Source organism: Podarcis filfolensis, assembly GCF_964270895.1.
Source record: "Podarcis filfolensis genome assembly, chromosome: 3".
NCBI lineage: Eukaryota > Metazoa > Chordata > Lepidosauria > Squamata > Lacertidae > Podarcis > Podarcis filfolensis.
Window position 1 is genome coordinate 5,062,125 of NC_139606.1, and position 20,057 is coordinate 5,082,181.

General features: G+C 43.2%; 1 protein-coding gene across 1 annotated transcript; it reads left to right on the forward strand.

Annotated features, from left to right (window-relative positions):
• Positions 1 to 758: 758 nt before the first annotated feature.
• On the forward strand, positions 759 to 19,741 carry RHAG (Rh associated glycoprotein). The gene is made up of 10 exons (XM_083606624.1): positions 759 to 933; positions 3,350 to 3,533; positions 6,242 to 6,392; positions 7,905 to 8,052; positions 9,594 to 9,760; positions 11,182 to 11,319; positions 12,837 to 12,958; positions 17,134 to 17,207; positions 17,848 to 17,921; positions 19,530 to 19,741. Exons 1-10 carry the CDS (start codon positions 825 to 827, stop codon positions 19,599 to 19,601), a joined length of 1,239 nt encoding a protein of 412 aa, XP_083462750.1. The 5' UTR covers positions 759 to 824; the 3' UTR covers positions 19,602 to 19,741.
• The last annotated feature ends 316 nt before the right edge of the window (positions 19,742 to 20,057 follow it).

The following is a 20,057-nucleotide window of genomic DNA, read 5'->3' on the forward strand; positions in this document are numbered from 1 at the left end:
AATAATAGTCTCCTGGATGCAGATATTTGAGAAAAGAAATGAAAAAGTGCTGGTACTGTGAAAAAGTGAGTACTGTCTGGAAAAAAAAAGCACTGGTTCTGGGCACCTATTATAATCTATATCTATATATCTGTATCTATCTCATGTATAAAACCGTTACAGTTCCACAATTTAGGGGCTGCCACAGAGAAGGCCCTCTCCTGGAGTGCCATTACCAACTCAAGGGTGGTTACCTTAATACCTGAGAAGGCTACTAGGGATAGATGGAGTCTTGCAGATATTTGGGGCCTAAGGCACCTGAGGCTTTAAACCACCTTGAGTTGGACCCAGAAACAATTCTGGCAACCAAATTGGGAAATACCATGCAGAGTTATTTGAACTTTGTACTACAAACCATTTCCGACAGATTATAGCATCAGTGGCTATTTTTATACCTTTTAAACAATATGCGGGGGGGGGGGGACAGTTAGAAATAATAATAAAAAGTGTTTCGAAGCTATATAAGCATGAGTCATAATTTCATGACATTTCCATCCTTGCCACGACTTAGTGCTACTTTGGTTACAAGCCTATATATCCCACAGAATATTTTTTTTTTTTTTGGAAGAGCAGCATATAAAAATAACAATAATTGTAAAGTCTGAGACAGGAGACTTTTGTGAAGTCCTCCTTTCAGTGAGCTTGACATGGGCAAGGGCAAGTTTTTGCCATGTCATTCTGTTGTAACCCAAAGGAATATAAACATTGAGCCTCTCTCTCTCATTATCACTCGTCTGCAGACTGCTGCAAGGCTGGCCAACACAGATCCATCTTCCTTCACAACCATGAGGATCAAATTCCCCATACTTGCCATTTTCTTGGAGGTGGTCATTATAATTTTATTTGGAGTATTTGTAAAATATGACACAGTGGACAGGAGACAAGTATACCCACGTGAGTGTTTTCTATTTGTTACCTTTGTATACTGCCCATCTCATCAAGTTCTTGAAGAAGCCTGCTTTGTTGGTTCGTAAACTTGCTTTCTGGTACAGCGAGGTGCTATTTGCATTGCTGCACCATGGTGCACAAGTACAGACTCACCTGCTAACTTTGTAGAGCTTCTTGGTTTGTCTCCTGGTTGTATGCCTTAAACTAGTAGCATATCAAACGGCCGTAAAGGTGCTGAAGGCTCTATCTCACTTCTGCCGCACGTTGTTTCTAGAAAGCAGACTTTTGTGTTGATAATGTGAGACTCCTGTTCCTGCTGCACCCATCAAAGTTGTCATTTAAAGTTTTGTTTCTGTCCATCTAACTGCTTTGCAGAATTTGGGGATTCAAACTGTCTTAGGCCTTGTGCATCTGAAATCTTCTGGCTTTGGAGACGACACAGAGGATTCTCATTTACCATTTTGAACTCCTATCTCGTTTTACTGCCTTCTCTCACACCCCAAGGGCTGAATGCTCGATTAAAACAGCCAGGCAATATAGGAACGACTATCTTCTAACCCTTTGGCTTGAGCACTTTTCCTCCTGAAACTACGGAGTCACTGGGTTTGGGGGCTTTAACTGATGCTGAAAGAAACTTACTGTCCCTTAGCCACACATAGCTTTTGTCATGTTACTGCAGTTCATCATCTATTCTGCAGAAGCCTTTAAATAGGATTCAGTAGATATGCATTCAACTGAGTTAATTTTAAGAATGGTCTGTCCCATAAACAATTAAACCAGGAATAATTTGCTAAAGTGTCTGTTTATTTAAGGTGGCATAAAATAAGTGTTATTACAAAGGTACCAAGTACTCATGTAGCGCTCGGCCATTTCACAAGTTATAATATGTAAACTTGTTTAATTAATTAATTACAATTAATCAATTCCTCAGCTCTGTTTGAAAAGTTTTGGAGACCACATACCCTTACGTAAGGTCACAAACAGCCGTGGAAGGATCAGGTCCCCCATTCCCATCCTCAAAAAGAAAATACCGTATTTTTCACTCTCTAAGACGCACCAGACCACAAGACGCACCTAGTTTTTGGAGGAGGAAAACAAGAAAAAAAAAATTCTGAATCTCAGAAGCCAGAACAGCAAGAGGGATCGCTGCACAGTGAAAGCAGCAATCCCTCTTGCTGTTCTGGCTTCTGGGATAGCTGCGCAGCCTGCATTCGCTCCATAAGATGCACACACATTTCCCCTTACTTTTTAGGAAGGAAAAAGTGAGTCTTATAGAGCAAAAAATACAGTAGGTGGAATTTTAAACATATCAACGCAACTGTTATTTTAAAAAATATATCTGTTAATTCTTTTTATAAAATATATTGCAATATATTCCCAGAAATATGCACCTTGTTACACCCCTGAGTTTGGGAATTTATTTTCCATATTTGAGAATATTCTACCCATGTGCCTGTTGCTTGTCGAGGACCCCATAGCCACCCTCAGATAAAGACGCAATTCACACAGAATTTTTGTTAAAGGTTTTGGGCATAATTTTTGGCCACAACTTTATTGATTACAGCATGTGAGTGGTTGCTTAGGCATTGGTTTGCGACTATCTGTTCCAGCCTAGAGGTAGGAACAAAACTGACATCCGCAAGCCTGCGAAAGTCAGTAAGGGAAAACATTTTGGGGAGAGCATAGAGCCGGGCGCCAGGCTCTCACCTCTCCCCAAATGCTCCCAGGGGCTCTTGCGTGGCCCTAGCCCCTTGACAGGTGTTTGGACAAGAGCATGGTGAGCACCTGGATTCCTTTAATGGAATACCCTTGCAGCAGCAGCATTGGGGGGGGGGGCAGCACAGCCAACCATACCCCCTCCACCAATGTCTAACCGCAACCTTACAAGTTGTGATGATTTGCTACGCAGTAGGCAAAAACCAAATGGGACCAGCCAATCAGCCAAATGGCAAAATTCCTACCAGGCCCCTGCCCCCAAAGCAGATGACCCCATGATACGCATAGCAAGGTCAATGCGAACAGCCCTAAATATGGAAGGGTGGGCGGGTGATCCAATGTGCGCAGCGAAAAGAGGAAGCTCAACGCTGAGTGCAGGGAATAAATAGCCCCTCATCAGTCAATCATAAAATTGCTACACAAATTCTCTCCAACGACTGAGGGGTTCCCAATCAGAATTGTAGCCCTCTATACTAACCCACCTAGCAACAGAGGGATGTCTTGGTTGCCCCCACCGCAACACGTGCTCTCCAGGAAGGAGAACCCACTTTCTCAGAAATGATTGACTGCACTTGTTTTAAAAATATGCTCTGTGGGAAAAGAGAGGGTTCTTCATGGTGGGTAACTGGGAATAAGTTGCCATTATTAGCTTTCAATTTATGCAACCCATCGTGGGCCCAACACATTGTCTTCCTTATCCTTCCAGTCTTTCAGGATGTTCATGTGATGATATTTGTTGGGTTTGGTTTCCTGATGACTTTCCTGAAGAAATACGGCTTCAGCAGTGTTGGCATAAACTTCCTCGTTGCAGCCTTGGGTCTCCAGTGGGGCATCCTGCTGCAAGGATTCTGGCATATGCACTCAAATGAAATCCACATCAACATTGGCAGGTAAGGGGGCCATCCTGAGAAGCCCCTGTCACTTAACAGACACCACTGTCACTGGAAAGCCCACAGGAATTCATAAAAGGGTCCCGTGGCTCCTTAAAGGCTGAAAATAGGATTGTGCTGTAAGCTTTTGCAAACTCGAAAACTAAAGCTCACTTCATCCGATCAGGTGTCCATGCTTAAACCAATGCTGTCTCCCACATCAACTTGCCCAAACATTAAACATTAGAAGCTTGTCCCTGTCGCATCAGAGAAAAGGCATGCGGGGGGGAAAGGATAAGGTCAGCCCCCCCCCCAAAAAAAACACTGTTGCTGCTTCTTCTTACTTTTGGGCATGAAGCAAAACTGAAGAATAAAAAAATGCAAAAACATTCTCCCATTCTCCTGTTTGTTGAATATCCCTCTGATACTGTATAGGACATTCTGGTATTTTAACTATTTTTGTTGCCTTGCTGTTGTCTTTGCTGTTTTGTAGTTATTTTCTTTTTAGTAAATTTCACTTATGTGCATTATCAAAGGCAGTACAGCAATAGCCTAAATAAATAAACGTGCCAAAATAAAACACCAGTTTATGCATCTGATGAAGAGGGTTCTACATGAATAAACTTTGTGTTGGAATACATTTGTTAGGCTTTAAGGCACCACAAGACTCTTGGGATTCTTTCCTATCAATGCCCCTCCCTGACAGAAGGCTCTTGGGAAGTGGCTGGAAAACCCCTCTGCCCAGTTTCATGGCCCTCTGAAAACGAGGAGATGGGTCAGTCCAACACTTCTGGGTGGTGATTCTGAGCTATGCAGCCTCTTTTCCATGCTTCTGGGAACTGCCAGAATGGTGGCCGAATGCACAATCTGGCCAATGAGCCAAACGTGCATCCAGGAATTGGTGATCTAAAATCAGGCTTACCTTGGATTTGAAGGCTGAATGTAATGTTGGTTTCTAGAAAGTAGTCATGCTGGGTGTTATATTGGGGTGGATGAGTTGAATAATGTTTATATTCCCTTCTTTTCTTTTCCCTTCATTTCCTCTGGATTTTTAACATTTAGTTTGGACAAAAAAAATAAAATAAAATCAGGCTCACCCATGCATCCTCTTTTTGAAGTTTCAATGGGACTTCCAAAGCCACCTTCACCCATCTAGTACTAGAACTGAATTTTATGCAGAAATAAAATCAAGCAAAAATTGATTTCAATAGAACTGCTTAGTTACTATCATTTCCCCATAGTGGCTGGAGAAACCCAGCCAGATGGGCGGGGTATTATTACTATTATTATTATTATTATTATTATTATTATTATTATTATTATTATCATTATTATTATTATCACAACCACCCTCCCAATAGCATTGTCAAGTATATTGTAAAAGTCATGAAGTCAATAAATAAGACTTTTACACTTATATGAAAGTGTAAAACGAAGCAAATACAGTTAAAATGAGTTTCACTTGGAGCATATATTTTAGCACAATTCATAGAGCCTTTCCAGGTTATTGCAGTTTTCATTCAAAACTACACAGCTCATAGTCAGCTGCTGCAATGAATTAATGTATCTTCCCTCAAGGTGGTGCTCTTGCAAATGAGTTCTTTGCATCTTTGCTCTGTGCATTTTCCCAGCGTCAAAATGCAGAGGGTTATCGTTAACGAAATACAATTTGCCGCCAGCAGCTCCACTGCTATAAATGTCATAGGCACCTATTAGAGACAGGTCTGCCTGTGACATTGCTACTGGCAAGTGGCAAAACCTCATCTCTCCTGCGCACACCATTTCCTGCACTTTCCTGCTGCAATGTTGTGATGTGCATTCCCCATGAATGCAAAAAGCTGGATGCATTTCCGCTCCCCACTTTTTACCTGAGACAAAGGAAACAGAAGACAAACTCAGCCAGACATTCTCCTGGTCTTTTTCCTGCCATGGTCCCAGAAAGGAATTTGTAAGAGGATTGAACCAAAGGGGAAATGTGAGGTTAAAGTACATTATTGTAGGGTTGCCTGGGTAAGGCCTCGGAGTCTCAATTCAATGATCAATTCAATAAACATCAGGATATTTTTTCAAATTAATTGCATTTATTCATTCAAATGGTTCGGGTCCAAACTAGACATTCTAAGACCTACACAGACCCTTGTCTTTTCTCCCTCTCCTCTCCTTGTTACACAGAATAGGAAGGAACAATGGTTCTCCCTGACATTAGCAGCCAACATTGTGAGCTGCAAGTGCAAGGATATGCCCTAACAATGATGCCTGGTTGTGATGTTTTATAAAGAAGAAAAAGATGGACAAGAAACACTGAGTGGGGGCAGTCCTATGTGGTACTTTTAATATCTGGGCTGGCCCTCAGGGTGTTGACACCGTATATTGTTCCTAGTACTGTTGTTGTTTTAGGGTTTACCTGGAGGCCATTTTTTATTTTTTTGAAGCACTAGGAGCTGTTGGGCCCTGCTCTGGAATCTGCTCCTGATGCAGACTGGGCGTACATTCTGCACTAGAGGACCACGACTGCTTGTTCTTCAAACTAAAAATGGCCTTAAACCACGAAGGGTGTAACTGGTAGCTGAGATCTTTCATACAGTCCCCATACAGCTTTCAAAGCCACATCTGCTTAGGCATAGGATAGCAGCATCATGCCACTTCATCCTGGTCTCTGAACCCTCATACATCTATGACATCATGCCTGACTTTGGTTTTTATTCTCCATGTTCCCTTCCAATTGAAAGCATGATCAATGCAGACTTCAGCACAGCAGCTGTCCTGATTTCCTTTGGAGCTGTCCTGGGGAGAACAAGTCCAATCCAGATGCTGATCATGGCCATTTTTGAAATCACCATCTTTGCCTGCAACGAACACCTCGTCGTGTCAGTATTACAGGTAGGAATTTTCTGTGACATATAGGAAGCGAGAAAAGTTGTTCACTTACCATATTTTTTGCTCCATAAGACACACTTTTTCCCTCCTAAAAAGTAAGGGGAAATGTGTGTGCATCTTATGGAGCGAATGCAGGCGGGCGGCTCTGCTCAGCGCTCCCTTTAAAGAGCCGTGCGGAGTGTGTGTGCGGCTCTTGCTGGCTTTTCCCCAAGGAGGGAGAAGGGACTGACGGGCTGCCCTCTGTCCCTTCCCACACCTCCCAGAAAAGCCAGCAAGAGCCACTTTCAGGCTCTGCTCAGCGCTCCCTTGTAAGGGCTCCCTTTCGTCCCTCATCCCGCTTTGCTGGGAAGCCAGCAGAAGAAGAGGTGCTGCGCAGCTATCGCTCTTGCTCTGCTGGCTTCTCAGCGAAGCGGGAAGAGGGACGGAAGGGTTTAAAGCAAGAAAAGCGAGAGCCACTTATTTGCTCTGAGCAGAATATTTTTTTTCTTGCTTTCCCCTTCTAACAACTAGGTGCGTCTTATGGTTGGGTGCGTCTTATGGAGCGAAAAATACGGTATATTCTGCCCATACTTTATAGTGGAAACATATCCTATCTCTGTTTAGTTTGATGTGCCTCAAGGCTTTGTGCTTACACTTGTTCTGTTTCATCTTCGTTGAAGCTTAATTCATGCAGTGGTGTCTAGTGGGGTGGGGTGACCAGGGTCAGGAAGGCAGCTCCACCCCAACACATCAGCTGCCCCTGAATTCAAGAAGAACAGCAACATTTGACTGTCATTTAATGATCGATCCTTCAGGAACCTTGCATTGATGCTGTCATGCCAAAAGATCCCCTGCAATCTGTCCTTTAAAGAGAGAAGAGAGAGAATATAATGAATAATGAATGTTAAAAATGATTTGAAATAGTGTTGCATGGAAAACCCCTCTGGAAGGCAGTCCTGAGAGCTGACATTCTTGCCACGCTCACTTTTACGTTTTGATCCTGTCCACTTTTACATGGCTGAAATCACACCATGCAGGCAAAATCACAGCCCTGCACCTTGCATGTGCCAATGTTGACCTGGCTTGCTGGGGCTGGCAAAACACACTTCCTCCTTAGAAAGAAAATGGTGCATTTTCCTCACCCATCTCTATCTGCCCATCTAACTCCAAAAGCCTGATATAGTAGTAGTAATAGTAATAAACCTAACAGCTGTTTCTCCTCCAGCTTTAGGAGAGAGGAGTATAGGGATGCATCTTAACAAGCCAACCCACCTCCCCAACTCTTGTATGTAGCCACCAGACATTGTCTACGGACAAGGAGGGAGGGAGGGAGCCTTGCATACTTGTACACTGGCACCAGAAACTTGAAATGAAAAGGATTCGTTTGGAAGACTCCCACGTATTCACAGTCATAGTTATCTGAAGTTTTCGCCCTCTTATGATGGCAGCTGTTGCTTGGCTTTAAGACAGCAGTTCAGCATACTACATGGTTAGGATTAACAATTAATTGTTGCAACTAATTATGCTGTTTTGCAGGCCACCGATACTGGTGCATCCATGACTATTCATGCTTTTGGAGCCTATTTTGGGCTGGCAGTAGCTCGGGTCATATACCGCCCTGCTTTGAGAAATGGACATAAAAATGAAGGTTCTGTTTACAATTCCGACATGTTTGCTATGATTGGTGAGTAGGAGGCTTCTTTCTATTATGACTCAATTTTCATGATACTGTGGAGAAGAAACATACCATACCATGAGGGTGGCCAACAAAAGCTCTTTTCAAAAGCTATTTATCATATGATGCCTTGCCTGGCATTAAGGCATGGTCAAGGGTTCTGAACCAGTTATGCCAGGAGACTCAGGTAATTAGGTCTGTGTGAAAGAACCATGAGGGCCTGATGCCACAGACATTAGGCACTTTTAATTCCAGCTTTTGGATTGATAGAAACAGTTGTCCCACTTCTCCAAGGGATGTGGACTTGTGGCATGTTTCTAAGGTATAAAGGTAAAGGTACCCCTGCCCGTACGGGCCAGTCGTGTCCGACTCTAGGGTTGTGCGCCCATCTCACTTAAGAGGCCGGGGGCCAGCGCTGTCCGGAGACACTTCCGGGTCACGTGGCCAGCGTGACGAAGCTGCTCTGGCGAGCCAGCACCAGCGCAGCACACGGAAACGCCGTTTACCTTCCCGCTAGAAAGCGGTCCCTATTTATCTACTTGCACTTAAGAGTGCTTTCGAACTGCTAGGTGGGCAGGAGCTGGGACCAAAAGACGGGAGCTCACCCCGCCGCGGGGATTCGAACCGCCGACCATGCGATCGGCAAGCCCTAGGCGCTGAGGTTTTACCCACAGCACCACCCGCGTCCCTAAGGTATACAGCTGTACTAAACCACTAGGTGTTCTGGATGAAGTCCTAAGTGCTGCCCTGACACAATTTGCCAGGCATGATGGAACACCAGTATTGGTGTACCAGTGCAATGATAGTTCAGGTGGTCACATTGGACCAAGCGTATGATAATTGGAGGGAAGAAAAGTATAGGAAGGTTCCATTCCCAGAATCACTGGTTAAGAGGATCAGGCAATAGAGGATGGGGAAGATCTCTCCCCGAGACTTTTGGGAGTCATCAGAGTTTTCTTTTCTTTTTTAAAAATGTTTTTTATTTAAGATTTTCTTGATTTACAAAGGTATGTGCAATCTCTCTCTCTCTCTCATAACTTTTTTTTTTACAAATCGGTTTCATTTGTTGAGACATTAGGAAGAATAGGGGGGAAGAGGTGGAGGGGAAAAAAGATTAGTGGGGTTGGGGTTGGGTGGTGATGTTTCTATTTTACTTAATATATGTGGGGTTTTGTGTCAGCACTGCTTGTGCAAGTTCTCTGCTGTTCACTTGTGTTCCTTTGGTGGTGAGAGAAGTTGGGGTTGGCCTAGGGTGTGGCTGTTCATTTGTGGTTGGCTGTGGTGGTCTTTGTTTTCATGTGTGAGTGGGGTGGGTGGGTGTTTTGGATCAGGTTAGGCATATTGATTTGTATGCTGTTGGTGGATTTTTGTCATTGTCTTGTTGAGCTTTGTATGTGATAAAGGGGAGCCATATTGGGAGTCATCAGAGTTGAGAATACAGGGAATGGTCTGACCAGCTTCCAATGTCCTTCAAAGAAAACCAGAGGAGATTAATTAATGACATCCTGCATTTTTTTGTTTTTGCTTTTGAAAAAACATTATTTATATAGGTACCCTTTTCCTCTGGCTGTTTTGGCCCAGTTTTAACTCAGCAGTTGCAGCAACAGCAGGTGCCCAGCAAAGAGCGATCATCAACACATACTTTGCTTTGGCAGCTGGCACACTCACAGCATTTGCCACCTCTATCCTGGTGGAAGGCAGAGGCAAACTTGACATGGTAAGCTTTGTCTTGAGCACGATGCATATCCATCACAGTTAACAACCACACATTTATGTCGGGGTTTCTCATTTCTCTACTCTCTAAATTCAGTTCACCACATTCCCACATCTGTTTGCAATTCAAGAAAGTCATCACAAAAATTCATCAGCATTTGGATTCTCTTAATATACAGATTTCTGTATGCAATTTTGCTTATTGTGCACAATTCTTTACAAGCTAATATGATGCTTTTTAACACTTTCCCCCAATATATGCATTTTGCACATATTTTTTTGGTTGGAGGACTGCATCACAAAATTTGGAGAACCAAATTTCTTCCTTATCACTAGTATGGATTCAGTTGGGTTTCTCAGAATGTCAGTATACAGTTGTTGCCTCAGAGCCACCCAAATCAGGGATTGTTTTGCTTTGGCTAGAATGAATTTTTATAGACTTCATAAAGGTTTATGTCTTCTGGGGCTGTTCCTGTCTGACACACTTTGCAGAACATACCAATGCCAGCATGTAGACACTTTGAAAAACCTCTGTCCACAAGGAACACTCATCCTACAATAAATATCCATCAGGAAGACCCTTTGTTGAAAAGGTAATTAATTGTATGTAGGGATTGCAAAATATATTCATTTTGCTTTCTCTCCATTTCTCATTTTTACACTCTTAAATTCAGTTCTCCGCATTTCCACGTCACTTTGTAATATATATTTTTTAGTCCTCATGAAAATTACCAGCATTTTAATGCAATTTTCTCCCAATATACACATTTTTGTTTGCAATTTTGTCTTATTACTCATCTTGCAAAACAATTTCCTCTAATGTGATGCATTTCCTATGCCATTTTCACTAATGCATTCATTTGTATGCACATTTTTGTGTATTTCTGTACACATCACTTGAATAAAGAGCTGCAGTTCAAAATTCAGAGAAGTGCAAACTTTCCGAAGGATGACTGTTTCTAGTCACATATTTTCTTACAAAGTGTGAATTGGTTCACCTTTAAATGCAAACTGGATCTAATTTCTCCTCCACCTCTAGTTGTAAGTCACCAGCTACAGTGAAAAGACCAATCTGTGGGGCTAGTGGTACGGGTGAGGGAAAGAGGATAACTCTGTGAACTACTTACAGCCAGAATGAAATTCTGGTCAGCCTGCTGGTCACATCTAATTTCTGCATTACAGGCGACTCCCCACTTACACAAAGGTTGCATTCTGGGCCCCTGCGTGCTTAAGTGAAATGTGCCCCTGGTCACGTGAGGATGCCAAGTCCAGCTTTGGTTCAATTGTCTTCAACTGCTTTTCAAACGTCATCTTTGCAAATTCCTTTGCAACTATCTTGCAGTACTAGTCAATTACAGGAAAGGCAAACGGTCTCTTGGTTTTACTGGTGTGATATAACGTGTCAATATGTTGTGCCCCACACAGGTGCACATTCAAAATGCTACCTTGGCAGGAGGAGTTGCTGTGGGTTCCTGTGCCGACCTGAACATCTTACCTTTCGGTGCAATGTTAATTGGCAGCACAGCTGGATTCATCTCAGTTGTTGGATTCAAATACTTGACTGTGAGTGCTACTTCGTTCTTTTTAGATTTGTCCTACCTTTGATAAGAGAATTTGCACACTGCACTGAGTAGGCCGAAATCCAAGCTGTGCTTGTTAGTTTACTTAACAGTTATTGCCGTGGCTCAAGTTGCCAGGATTCTGCCCCTTTCTGAGTGTGTTTTCAAAGCCAATCAAAGGGAGTAATGGGAAATTTCAATATAATCCTGACTTATTCTGGTATCTAGATAAATTTCCTTTGGTACATCAGGGCCTGCTGCAATTAAATATTATGGTTGCTGTTGAGTGAATGTCCCATTCCATTGCCCTTGAGCAGGCCGGCTTCTCTCCTGAGCATCACACCATTCAGCACCTGGCAGCAATGGGAGCTCCTGCCTCTCTCTGGTGCCCTTACACAATTTGAGCTCTCTCACATTCTTTTGAATGGCTGGAGACCGTTTTTGTCAGACTGATTTCCACATTTGGAGCGGGAAAGAAAAATGTTCCCCCGGTTGTTACGATTGTAACTAACACCTTATCTCGGTGGGGAGGGGTGTTATGTACCAGCAGGGGGATACTGTAGATAGTTCAGGTGGACATATGCAAATAAGGGATCGAAAACGACGTTCAGTGATTTCGCTCGGTGTTTCAGCTCTGTGATTCAGCTCCGCTCAGAGGGTGGCTGCATCTGGCTGTGCTCTGTTGTCCATCCATCCCACCTTCATCGCCAGTGTTAAGTTGTGGGTGAACATATCAGACGACACAGCGATTCTTCAAACAGCTCTTGTTTATTCACAGGCCAGAACAGAACTGAACTGAAGGGTTCAGCCAGCCTGCTTATATAGAGCTCCACTAGAACGCAACAGTAACCATTTTCTGTAACTATCCAATCACTGAACGTCACTTTCGATCCCTTATTTGCATATGTCGACCTGAACTATCTACAGTATCCCCCTGCTGGCCCAGGGAGAGAACTTCAGTACATAACACCGGTCATACTGGGAATTTGCCCTATTGCCAACATAGAGGTGTGCAACTGTTTTTTCTTACCATATGGGGAGACTTGTCCCGTCAGGTGGCAAGGAAAATTGTGTTGGATTCTGAGTCAGTAGTCTTACAAAAGCCAGAAACAGCTTCCCATTCCACCATTACTCCTCCCTTGCATGGCCACAGCCTCAAATTCAGTTGTCCAAAGATGTTATCTAGGGAAATATTTTTGAGATGATTAATAAATCACAGAATGGGGACCTCAAGGGTCATCTAGTCTGACCCCTGCAATGCAGGAATCTCAGCTAAAGCATCCATGACAGATGGCCATCCAACCTCTGCTTAAAAACCTCCAAGGAAGGAGAGTCCACAGCCTCCCGAGGGAGACCTTTCCAAAATGTAGATTATATTGCAGGATACAGTGGTGTCATTTTATGTTGTGCAAATTTGCTCTTCGATCATGTAAGACAACCTGTGAAAACAAGGTGGAACAACATCCTTTCTAGATACCCTGTTTTACAGTGACTTGGAAATCACCTTTTGTTTCCTTACAGCCTTGCTTTGCCTCAAAGCTGAAGATTCAAGACACCTGTGGAGTCCATAACCTGCATGGCTTACCTGGCCTTTTGGGAGGCATTGCAAGTATCATTGCAGCTGCTTTACAAGTCGAGAACAAGTGAGTTGCCTAGAATCAGGTCGTATCTGCTAGTAAAATAACATGTTTTAATTGGTTGCAAACTAAGTTTTGACAGGTGACAAAAATGGCCAAACTAAGAATGTATGAAATGTTGCTTTTAGATTGCCTTCTTGGGATGCAGTAGGAGCAGTGTTAGAGCACAGATCTAATCTAGAGCACAGATTCGAATAATAGAATTGTAGAGTTGGAAGGGAACCCCAGGGTCATCTAGCCCAACCCCCTGCAATGCAAGAATCTCAACAGACCACAAGGCCAACATAGTTTCAGTTCCACTTTCTCTCATTTTCTCATTTCCCCCCAATCTTAAGATCTGCTCCCTACATTCCACATCACTTTACGATTTACTCATTTTAAAGTCCTTATGAAAATTGCCCAGAACTTTATAATGCGTTTCCCTCACTTTGTATATTTTTGCAAGCAATTTTCCCTTACATACTGCATTTCATGCTATGTTCACCAGTATATGAGTTCTTAGGTGCACTTTCTCCTAATATATTATTTGGCTGGAGATCTTTGAAATGTAAATTTAAAAGAATAACTGCATTTCAGTTTGTGTATTATTTCAGGAAGTGCAAAAGTAGTTAAGTTTGCTTTAAACTGCAAACTGAACTGAACTTCTGCCCCATGCTGACTTTAGCACCACATTAGCACCACATATTTTTAGATGCTTTTATTGTTTCTTTTTTTAAAAATAATTTTTATTCATTTTCCAAACAAATTTTATACAATCAACAAATTATTTTGCACTCATTCTTCAATTTTTGACTTCCCTCAGTTTCTCTGTCAATCTTTCATAAAATTTCTATTTATTGACGCATTTCTAAACATGATATTGCCTTTCCCAACTCCTTTTCCTCTTACTCTCTTTTTTGCAATATTTCTTACTATCTCACAGAGTCTCTTCAAAACCAACAAGCGTTGTCTGTATATCACATATATTTTTCAGATATTCTGTAAATTTCCCCCAGTCCTCGATAAACTTTTGGACTTTCTGATATCGAATCTTCCCAGTCAATTTGTCCAATTCTGCATATTCAGTCAATTTCCTTCTCCATTCTTCCACTGTTGGAATTTCTTCCTGTTTCCATCTTTGGGCCAGAAGTATCCTTGCGGCAGTCACTGCATATTGAAACAGTTTACAGTCTCTCTTATTAATTTCGTTTCCTACCATTCCTAATAGAAAGGCCTCTGGTTTTTTAACGAACGTATATTTCAACATCTTTTTCAATTCATTGTATATCATTTCCCAGAAGTCTTTCACCCTTTTACACTCCCACCACATATGATAGAAAGTACCTTCTTTTTCTTTACATTTCCAACACTTATTGCATGTTTTATACATTTTAGCTTTTATTGTTTCAAAGTATTATTATTTTTTTTGTAAAAAGTTATTTGTATTGTTTTGTTACTGGTGTTTTTTCTGTCATGGGTTCCTTTAGGAAGAAAGACAGGATTGAAATTTAATAACAGCAACAAGAATACTACTACTAATAATAATTTATTATTTATACCCTGCCCATCTGGCTGGGTTTCCCCAGCCACTCTGGGTGGCTTCCAACAGAATATTAAAATACAATAGTCCATCAAACATTAAAAGCTTCTCTAAACAGGGCTGCCTTCCAATGTCTTCTGGTAGTTGTTTTTCTCTTTGACATCTGGCGGGAGGGTATTCCACAGAGCGGGTGCCACTACTGAGAAGGCCCTCTGCCTGGTTCCCTGTAACTTGGCTTCTCGCATAGAGGGAACCACCAGAAGGGGGTAGAGACGCTCCTTCAGGTATACTGGGCCGAGGCCGTTTAGGGCTTTAAAGGTCAGCACCAACACTTTGAATTGAGCTCGGAAAGGTACTGGGAGCCAGTGTAGGTCTTTCAAGACCAGTGTTATATGGTCTCGGCAGCCGCTCCCAGTCACCAGTCTAGCTCCCGCATTCTGGATTAGTTGTAGTATCCGAGTCACCTTCAAAGGTAGCCCCACGTAGAGCGCATTGCAGTAGTCCAAGCGGGAGATAACTAGAGCATGCACCACTCTAGCGAGACAGTCCACGGGCAGGTAGGGTCTCAGCCTGCGTACCAGGTGGAGTTGGTAGACAGCTGCCCTGGATACAGAATTGACCTGCGCCTCCATGGACAGCTGTGAGTCCAAATTGACTCCCAGGCTGTGCACCTGGTTCTTCAGGAGCACAGTTACCGCATTCAGGACCAGGGAGTCCCCCCACACCTGCCCGCCTCCTGTCCCCACAAAACAGCACTTCTGTTTTGTCAGGATTCAACCTCAATCTGTTAGCCTCAATCTGTTAGAAACACCTGTGTCTGGGATAGGAAAGTGCATGTCGACATTCTGTCCCTGTTGCCTTAGACAGCGTAGAAGCTGGCTGCCCATTAGCGTCAAGAGGGTGCCTGTCCATAGAGAAAGAGTCACATGTTTGCTTCCTTTCATTTATTAGCTGAGTGAGGGGAAATGGATCCTTCAAGAAAATGTCAACCTCTTGTAAAGTAAATTATACTCCACTAGTATGCTCCGTTCTACCTTTCACAGATCACATAGACTACTTGGGCTTTCTACAGGTTGGGCAGTTTCTCCCTCTTCCCTCCTTATAAGCAGGATCAGCCCACCCATGAGGAGACTGCCTTGGGTGGCAGGATACATAGGGGTAGCAGATCTGGCCTCCAAGGAGTGCATTGCGCTGCCGCCTCCTTGGCAGCCCCCCCCCATGCCACCTCTAAAGCGCCCTATGGCATAGCTGTCAACCTACCCTTATTTGGCGGGAAATTCCCTTATTCCAGTGCCGTTTCCCGCTGCTATCCCGGATTGTTAGATATTCCGTAAATTTCCCAGATTTCCAAGGAAGCAGCTCCTCTCCCTCCCTGCCGGCCAGGGAGGCTCCTCAACTGCGTTGCTCACCAATAAGGAGTCTGAGAATGACTGGGGGGGGGGTGGAGCTTGCATGCCTTGCACCCATAAAATTGGCTGTGTTGCCTGGGGACTCGCCTTTGCTTCAGTGCTTCCCAGCGGTGTGGTTTCCTTGCTGCTGTATCCCTTTGCTGGCTTGCTGCGCTGTGGGAACCACCGCTTGAGGCTTCGTTTGGCTGCTGGCTGGGCTTTCTGCCTTTGGGCCTTTGGCTCAGAGGGGCTCGGAACATACCTGTGCTCGGAATCGGATGGCTACATCGATGGCCCACTCACCCTTGCCGGGGATAAGGTCTGTCTGGAGCGGGGGCACATGGGGGAAAGAGAAGGAGCGGCTGGTTGAGTACAATGGCAGGTGGCGATCGCATGGGTGGGTGGGCTTTTGGATTTGTTTTGGAGGCTCCTTCAATTGACTGTTATGGGGGGAAAGGAAAGGAACTGGTTGACTAAAATGGCGGGTGGCGATCTCAAAGCTACCAGCATGAGTTTGACTAAACTGCAGGAGGCAGTGGAAGACAGGCGTGCCTGGCGTGCTCTGGTCCATGGGGTCATGAAGAGTCGGACACGACTAAACAACTAAACAACAACAACAAAAGCCTGGTGTAAATTAATTTGTAGCCTGGGGGGATTACCGCGGTGTGGACTGTCCCTGAGAACTGTAGACTGTCCCCGGGACAGGTGAGGCTGCTGATCCCTTATTTTGGCTTCTGATCCCTTATTTTCAAATCTGAGAGTTGACAGCTATGCTTTTGGCGAATTGGAGGCATGCTGGTCCTCTCCAACTCCTAGGGAGCAAAGCTTTGGGGTTGCCCTCTGGGGTCTCCTGGGCTCTGCACCCACCCAGCATGATTCGAAACAGGCCTCTTCCCCCTCACCCCAATGGCCTTTGAGTCCCATTTCAGCTATCTGGTAAGGTTGATTCCTCGCCACCCCCCACTTGTTTCCATTGTAGATCTTCACTCTCCCCTTCTTCCCTGGCTGGCGGGAACACCCTTTGGGGCCTTGCCTGCTGAAAGGGGAGACAAAAGGAGTGAACATTGAGCCTCCTCCTTCTTGTCCTGAAGGCAGGGGCATTGGAGAAGTCAAGAGGCAGCAAAGAGGACGGCACAGGCAGCTAGGGGACCACTGAATATTGGACCGTCACATTATTTTTTAAAAAGCTACATGTCCCAAAGAACACACCTAACAAATTCCACTCATCATGGGTGAAGGTGATGCAATATGTATTTTATCTCCCCATACTACAGTTTATCGACTGGTATGCAGGCTGCTGCTCTGGGATGCTCCATTGCAATTGCTTTGGTAGGAGGAGCTTTTACAGGTCAGTAAAATACAGACCCTTATCGGTGCCGTCTGAGGCTGCTTTCAGACGGGTGTTTGTTGTGGGACGGGTTCCCCCCCTTTATCTGTTTAACAGCATTAATATGTTGATCGGTTGTAATAAAACCTCTAAGCAGTTTGCAAGAAGTGTTGAAACGATTAAGAAAAACAGTTTAAGACCATTAAAAATATTTAAAGAGAAAGAAGAATAAAAGTAAAAAACGTGTCTGCTTCTATGTGTCTGGAGAGGTTTGAAAGATGTTTGAAACAGGTGCTGAAAGAGTGCGTGGAAAGCCCAAGGTTTTTTTGGAAAAACAACAACAAACGTATTTACAATATTAAACCACAATCTGGAAACCTCCTTACAAGTGTGTCTGTTTTACTGTGTAGAACCTAGTGTGAAATGTCATTGCACTGGGAAGAAAACAGAAGACCCCTCAATTTTCTATTGCTTCAAGTTGAATTAAAATACACAAAGCTAATGTTAAGCCTAAATTTTACTTTGGGGGCACAAATTGATGAGATAATAGACTAATGAGGTTTCTGTGGCATTTCTCCAATATTCCGTCTTACTATTGTTATAGAAAATGTGTTATGGGATGTTTTTAACTATGGCTGTGTTTCCCCCCTCCCCAATGCAGGGTTGATTCTACATTTGCCTTTCTGGGAGCAACCACCTGATCAGAACTGCTATGATGACTCCGTGTATTGGGAGGTAGGACAGAATAATACAACTGAGTGCATAAAAATAGCATTTTTTCTTTCACGGTATCAGCACGATTAGATAGCCAGTGCCAATGTCTCTTTCTGGGCCATCCTTCCAATTTCTTAATAAATGGCTCCACTTTGCAGTGCTCTTTTCCAGATCACATTTGCCTGCTTGGGATTCCCAGGGCATAGAAGGATGTGCTGTGAGCTGTGCTGTAGTTTCTTCAACCCAGAGTTTTAGAAATATCACAGGATAGTTCCCCCCACCTTTTATTGTTAGACTTTATTGTGCAGGGATTGTTTGATTTTCAGTTAGTTTTTATTAAAGTATTTTTAAAAATAGATAAAGGGGAAGATCTCCACTGTTGTCTCCACTTTCAATTTCTAGGCTAGCTGAACTTTAGTGTAAAGCCTGGTGTTCAGCTTTTGAGAGCCATTACTGCATTCCTAAGTTAACCATGGGGAAACTTTTCGTGTTACATTTATAACATTATTTTCCATTACCCTGTTCTCTATTAACCTCCCATAGAGCTCCTTTGTATCCTTTCTCTGGACTCCACAGTGTAGGCACCAGCCCATCTGAACCCCATAGCTCCCCCACCCCTCTGCTTTGCCCTTGTTTCCCCACCCCACAGGTCTCTCTGAATTCCCTTTCCTCCCTTGGCACCTTAGAGAGCATAGCACTCTCTCTGCACCCCAGCCATCACCTTAAACCTCTTCATCCTTCTGACCTCACAGTTCATTCTGCAACTAATTCTCGATCATTTTCCTTTTCCTCTTCAGCCTTTCCCTCTCAGAGCCAAAATGCACATCACTAGTAAATGCATGGTCACATTTAACATATGGGGTTTTTTGTTTTGTTTTTAAAACAGCTCCCTCCAGCAGCAAATGGCAGATTCAGGACAGCAGAATGTTCATCACTGTGAAGCTGTGATTTTTTTAAGTAATATTTTTAAATTGGTTTCACTCCCATTTTTAATGGACTTGGACAGGCAACTGATGTTCTTTCCACAAATGTGCAAGTTAACTGGTATCTCTTGCTGAAGATTCAGTAAAAAGACATGTCGCCATAGACAGGTGGAAAAGGACCACATCTTTGGAATTTCTCAAGGGAGGCTTAAAAAGTTAGGCAGAAGACTGCCTTTGGCCCACTTTTAAAGGAAGAGCTCTTCTGCATGTTACCTTGTACAGCAGGAAACTGACAGAAATGGCAAATCGCGTTTTTAAAAAATGGGATTATACCTGTACAAGGAGTTTGAAGAATGCAGCTAAATCTCTCTGCAAGTTGTTTGCTGACTTAGAATTGGGTTTGTCTTTTGAAGTGAACTCACTGTTGGAAACTAGTAGAAGTCTGGAGGCAATGGATTAAAATCCCAGCTCTGGAACTTTCTGAATAGATCAACCATCTATCATTGCTGCAACTATCCACTTTACAGTCTTCAGCACTAGCTAACCTGCATAAAAACATAACAGTCTGATCTTGTTTATCACAATGGTTTAAGGGATTACAAAAAAGATATTGAACTCGCTTTAGATTTTGGTATGTGTGGTGTAACTTCCTTTCGCTACCAACTAAATTCTGTCTACTCAAACATCTTGTCTGGTTTCCTTCTAGGTTCCCCTTGAAGAGCCATCATACGAGAGCAGTTTTCATTTACCCAGAGAGCCACAGCAAGCTCAGCATTGAAGCACAGAAGGAACTATACATATTTAGCTATTTTCCCAAAGGTGTTTTCTGTTTCTGGTGAAATAACTGGACCATGCATTGTTTTTTTCAGTTTATATCTGCTTTAATTTACTGCAAAAATAAAACCAGAGCAAAATGTTTTTCTGGACTAGTATTAATATTATGCACATTCACGCATTACAGCACTACCCACTCAATGCTTGTGTTTCTAATGTATTCAGAACCTGGCAGCAAAATAATTTGAGAGAATGCTTGCTGATAAAATAAATATGCAAAGTGACAAGTGACTTCACACCCAAGCTGCAATCTCCTGGAGTTGATCAGACAGACCCTAAAATGAAACCAGATGCTATAATTTAGTGCCTCTTTTCATAGATAACTGCATTTAACTCAACTCTTTCCACCATAACAAAGGTAAAGGTAAAGGGATCCCTGACCATTAGGTCCAGTTGCGGA

Excerpts from the sequence above, each read along its gene's own strand:
- RHAG (XM_083606624.1), top strand. The coding sequence starts at position 825 with ATGAGGATCAAATTCCCCATACTTGCCATTTTCTTGGAGGTGGTCATT. Across the intron at positions 8,053-9,593 it reads CGACATGTTTGCTATGATTG|GTACCCTTTTCCTCTGGCTG; the intron begins GTGAGTAGGAGG and ends TTATTTATATAG. Across the intron at positions 17,922-19,529 it reads ATGACTCCGTGTATTGGGAG|GTTCCCCTTGAAGAGCCATC; the intron begins GTAGGACAGAAT and ends GTTTCCTTCTAG.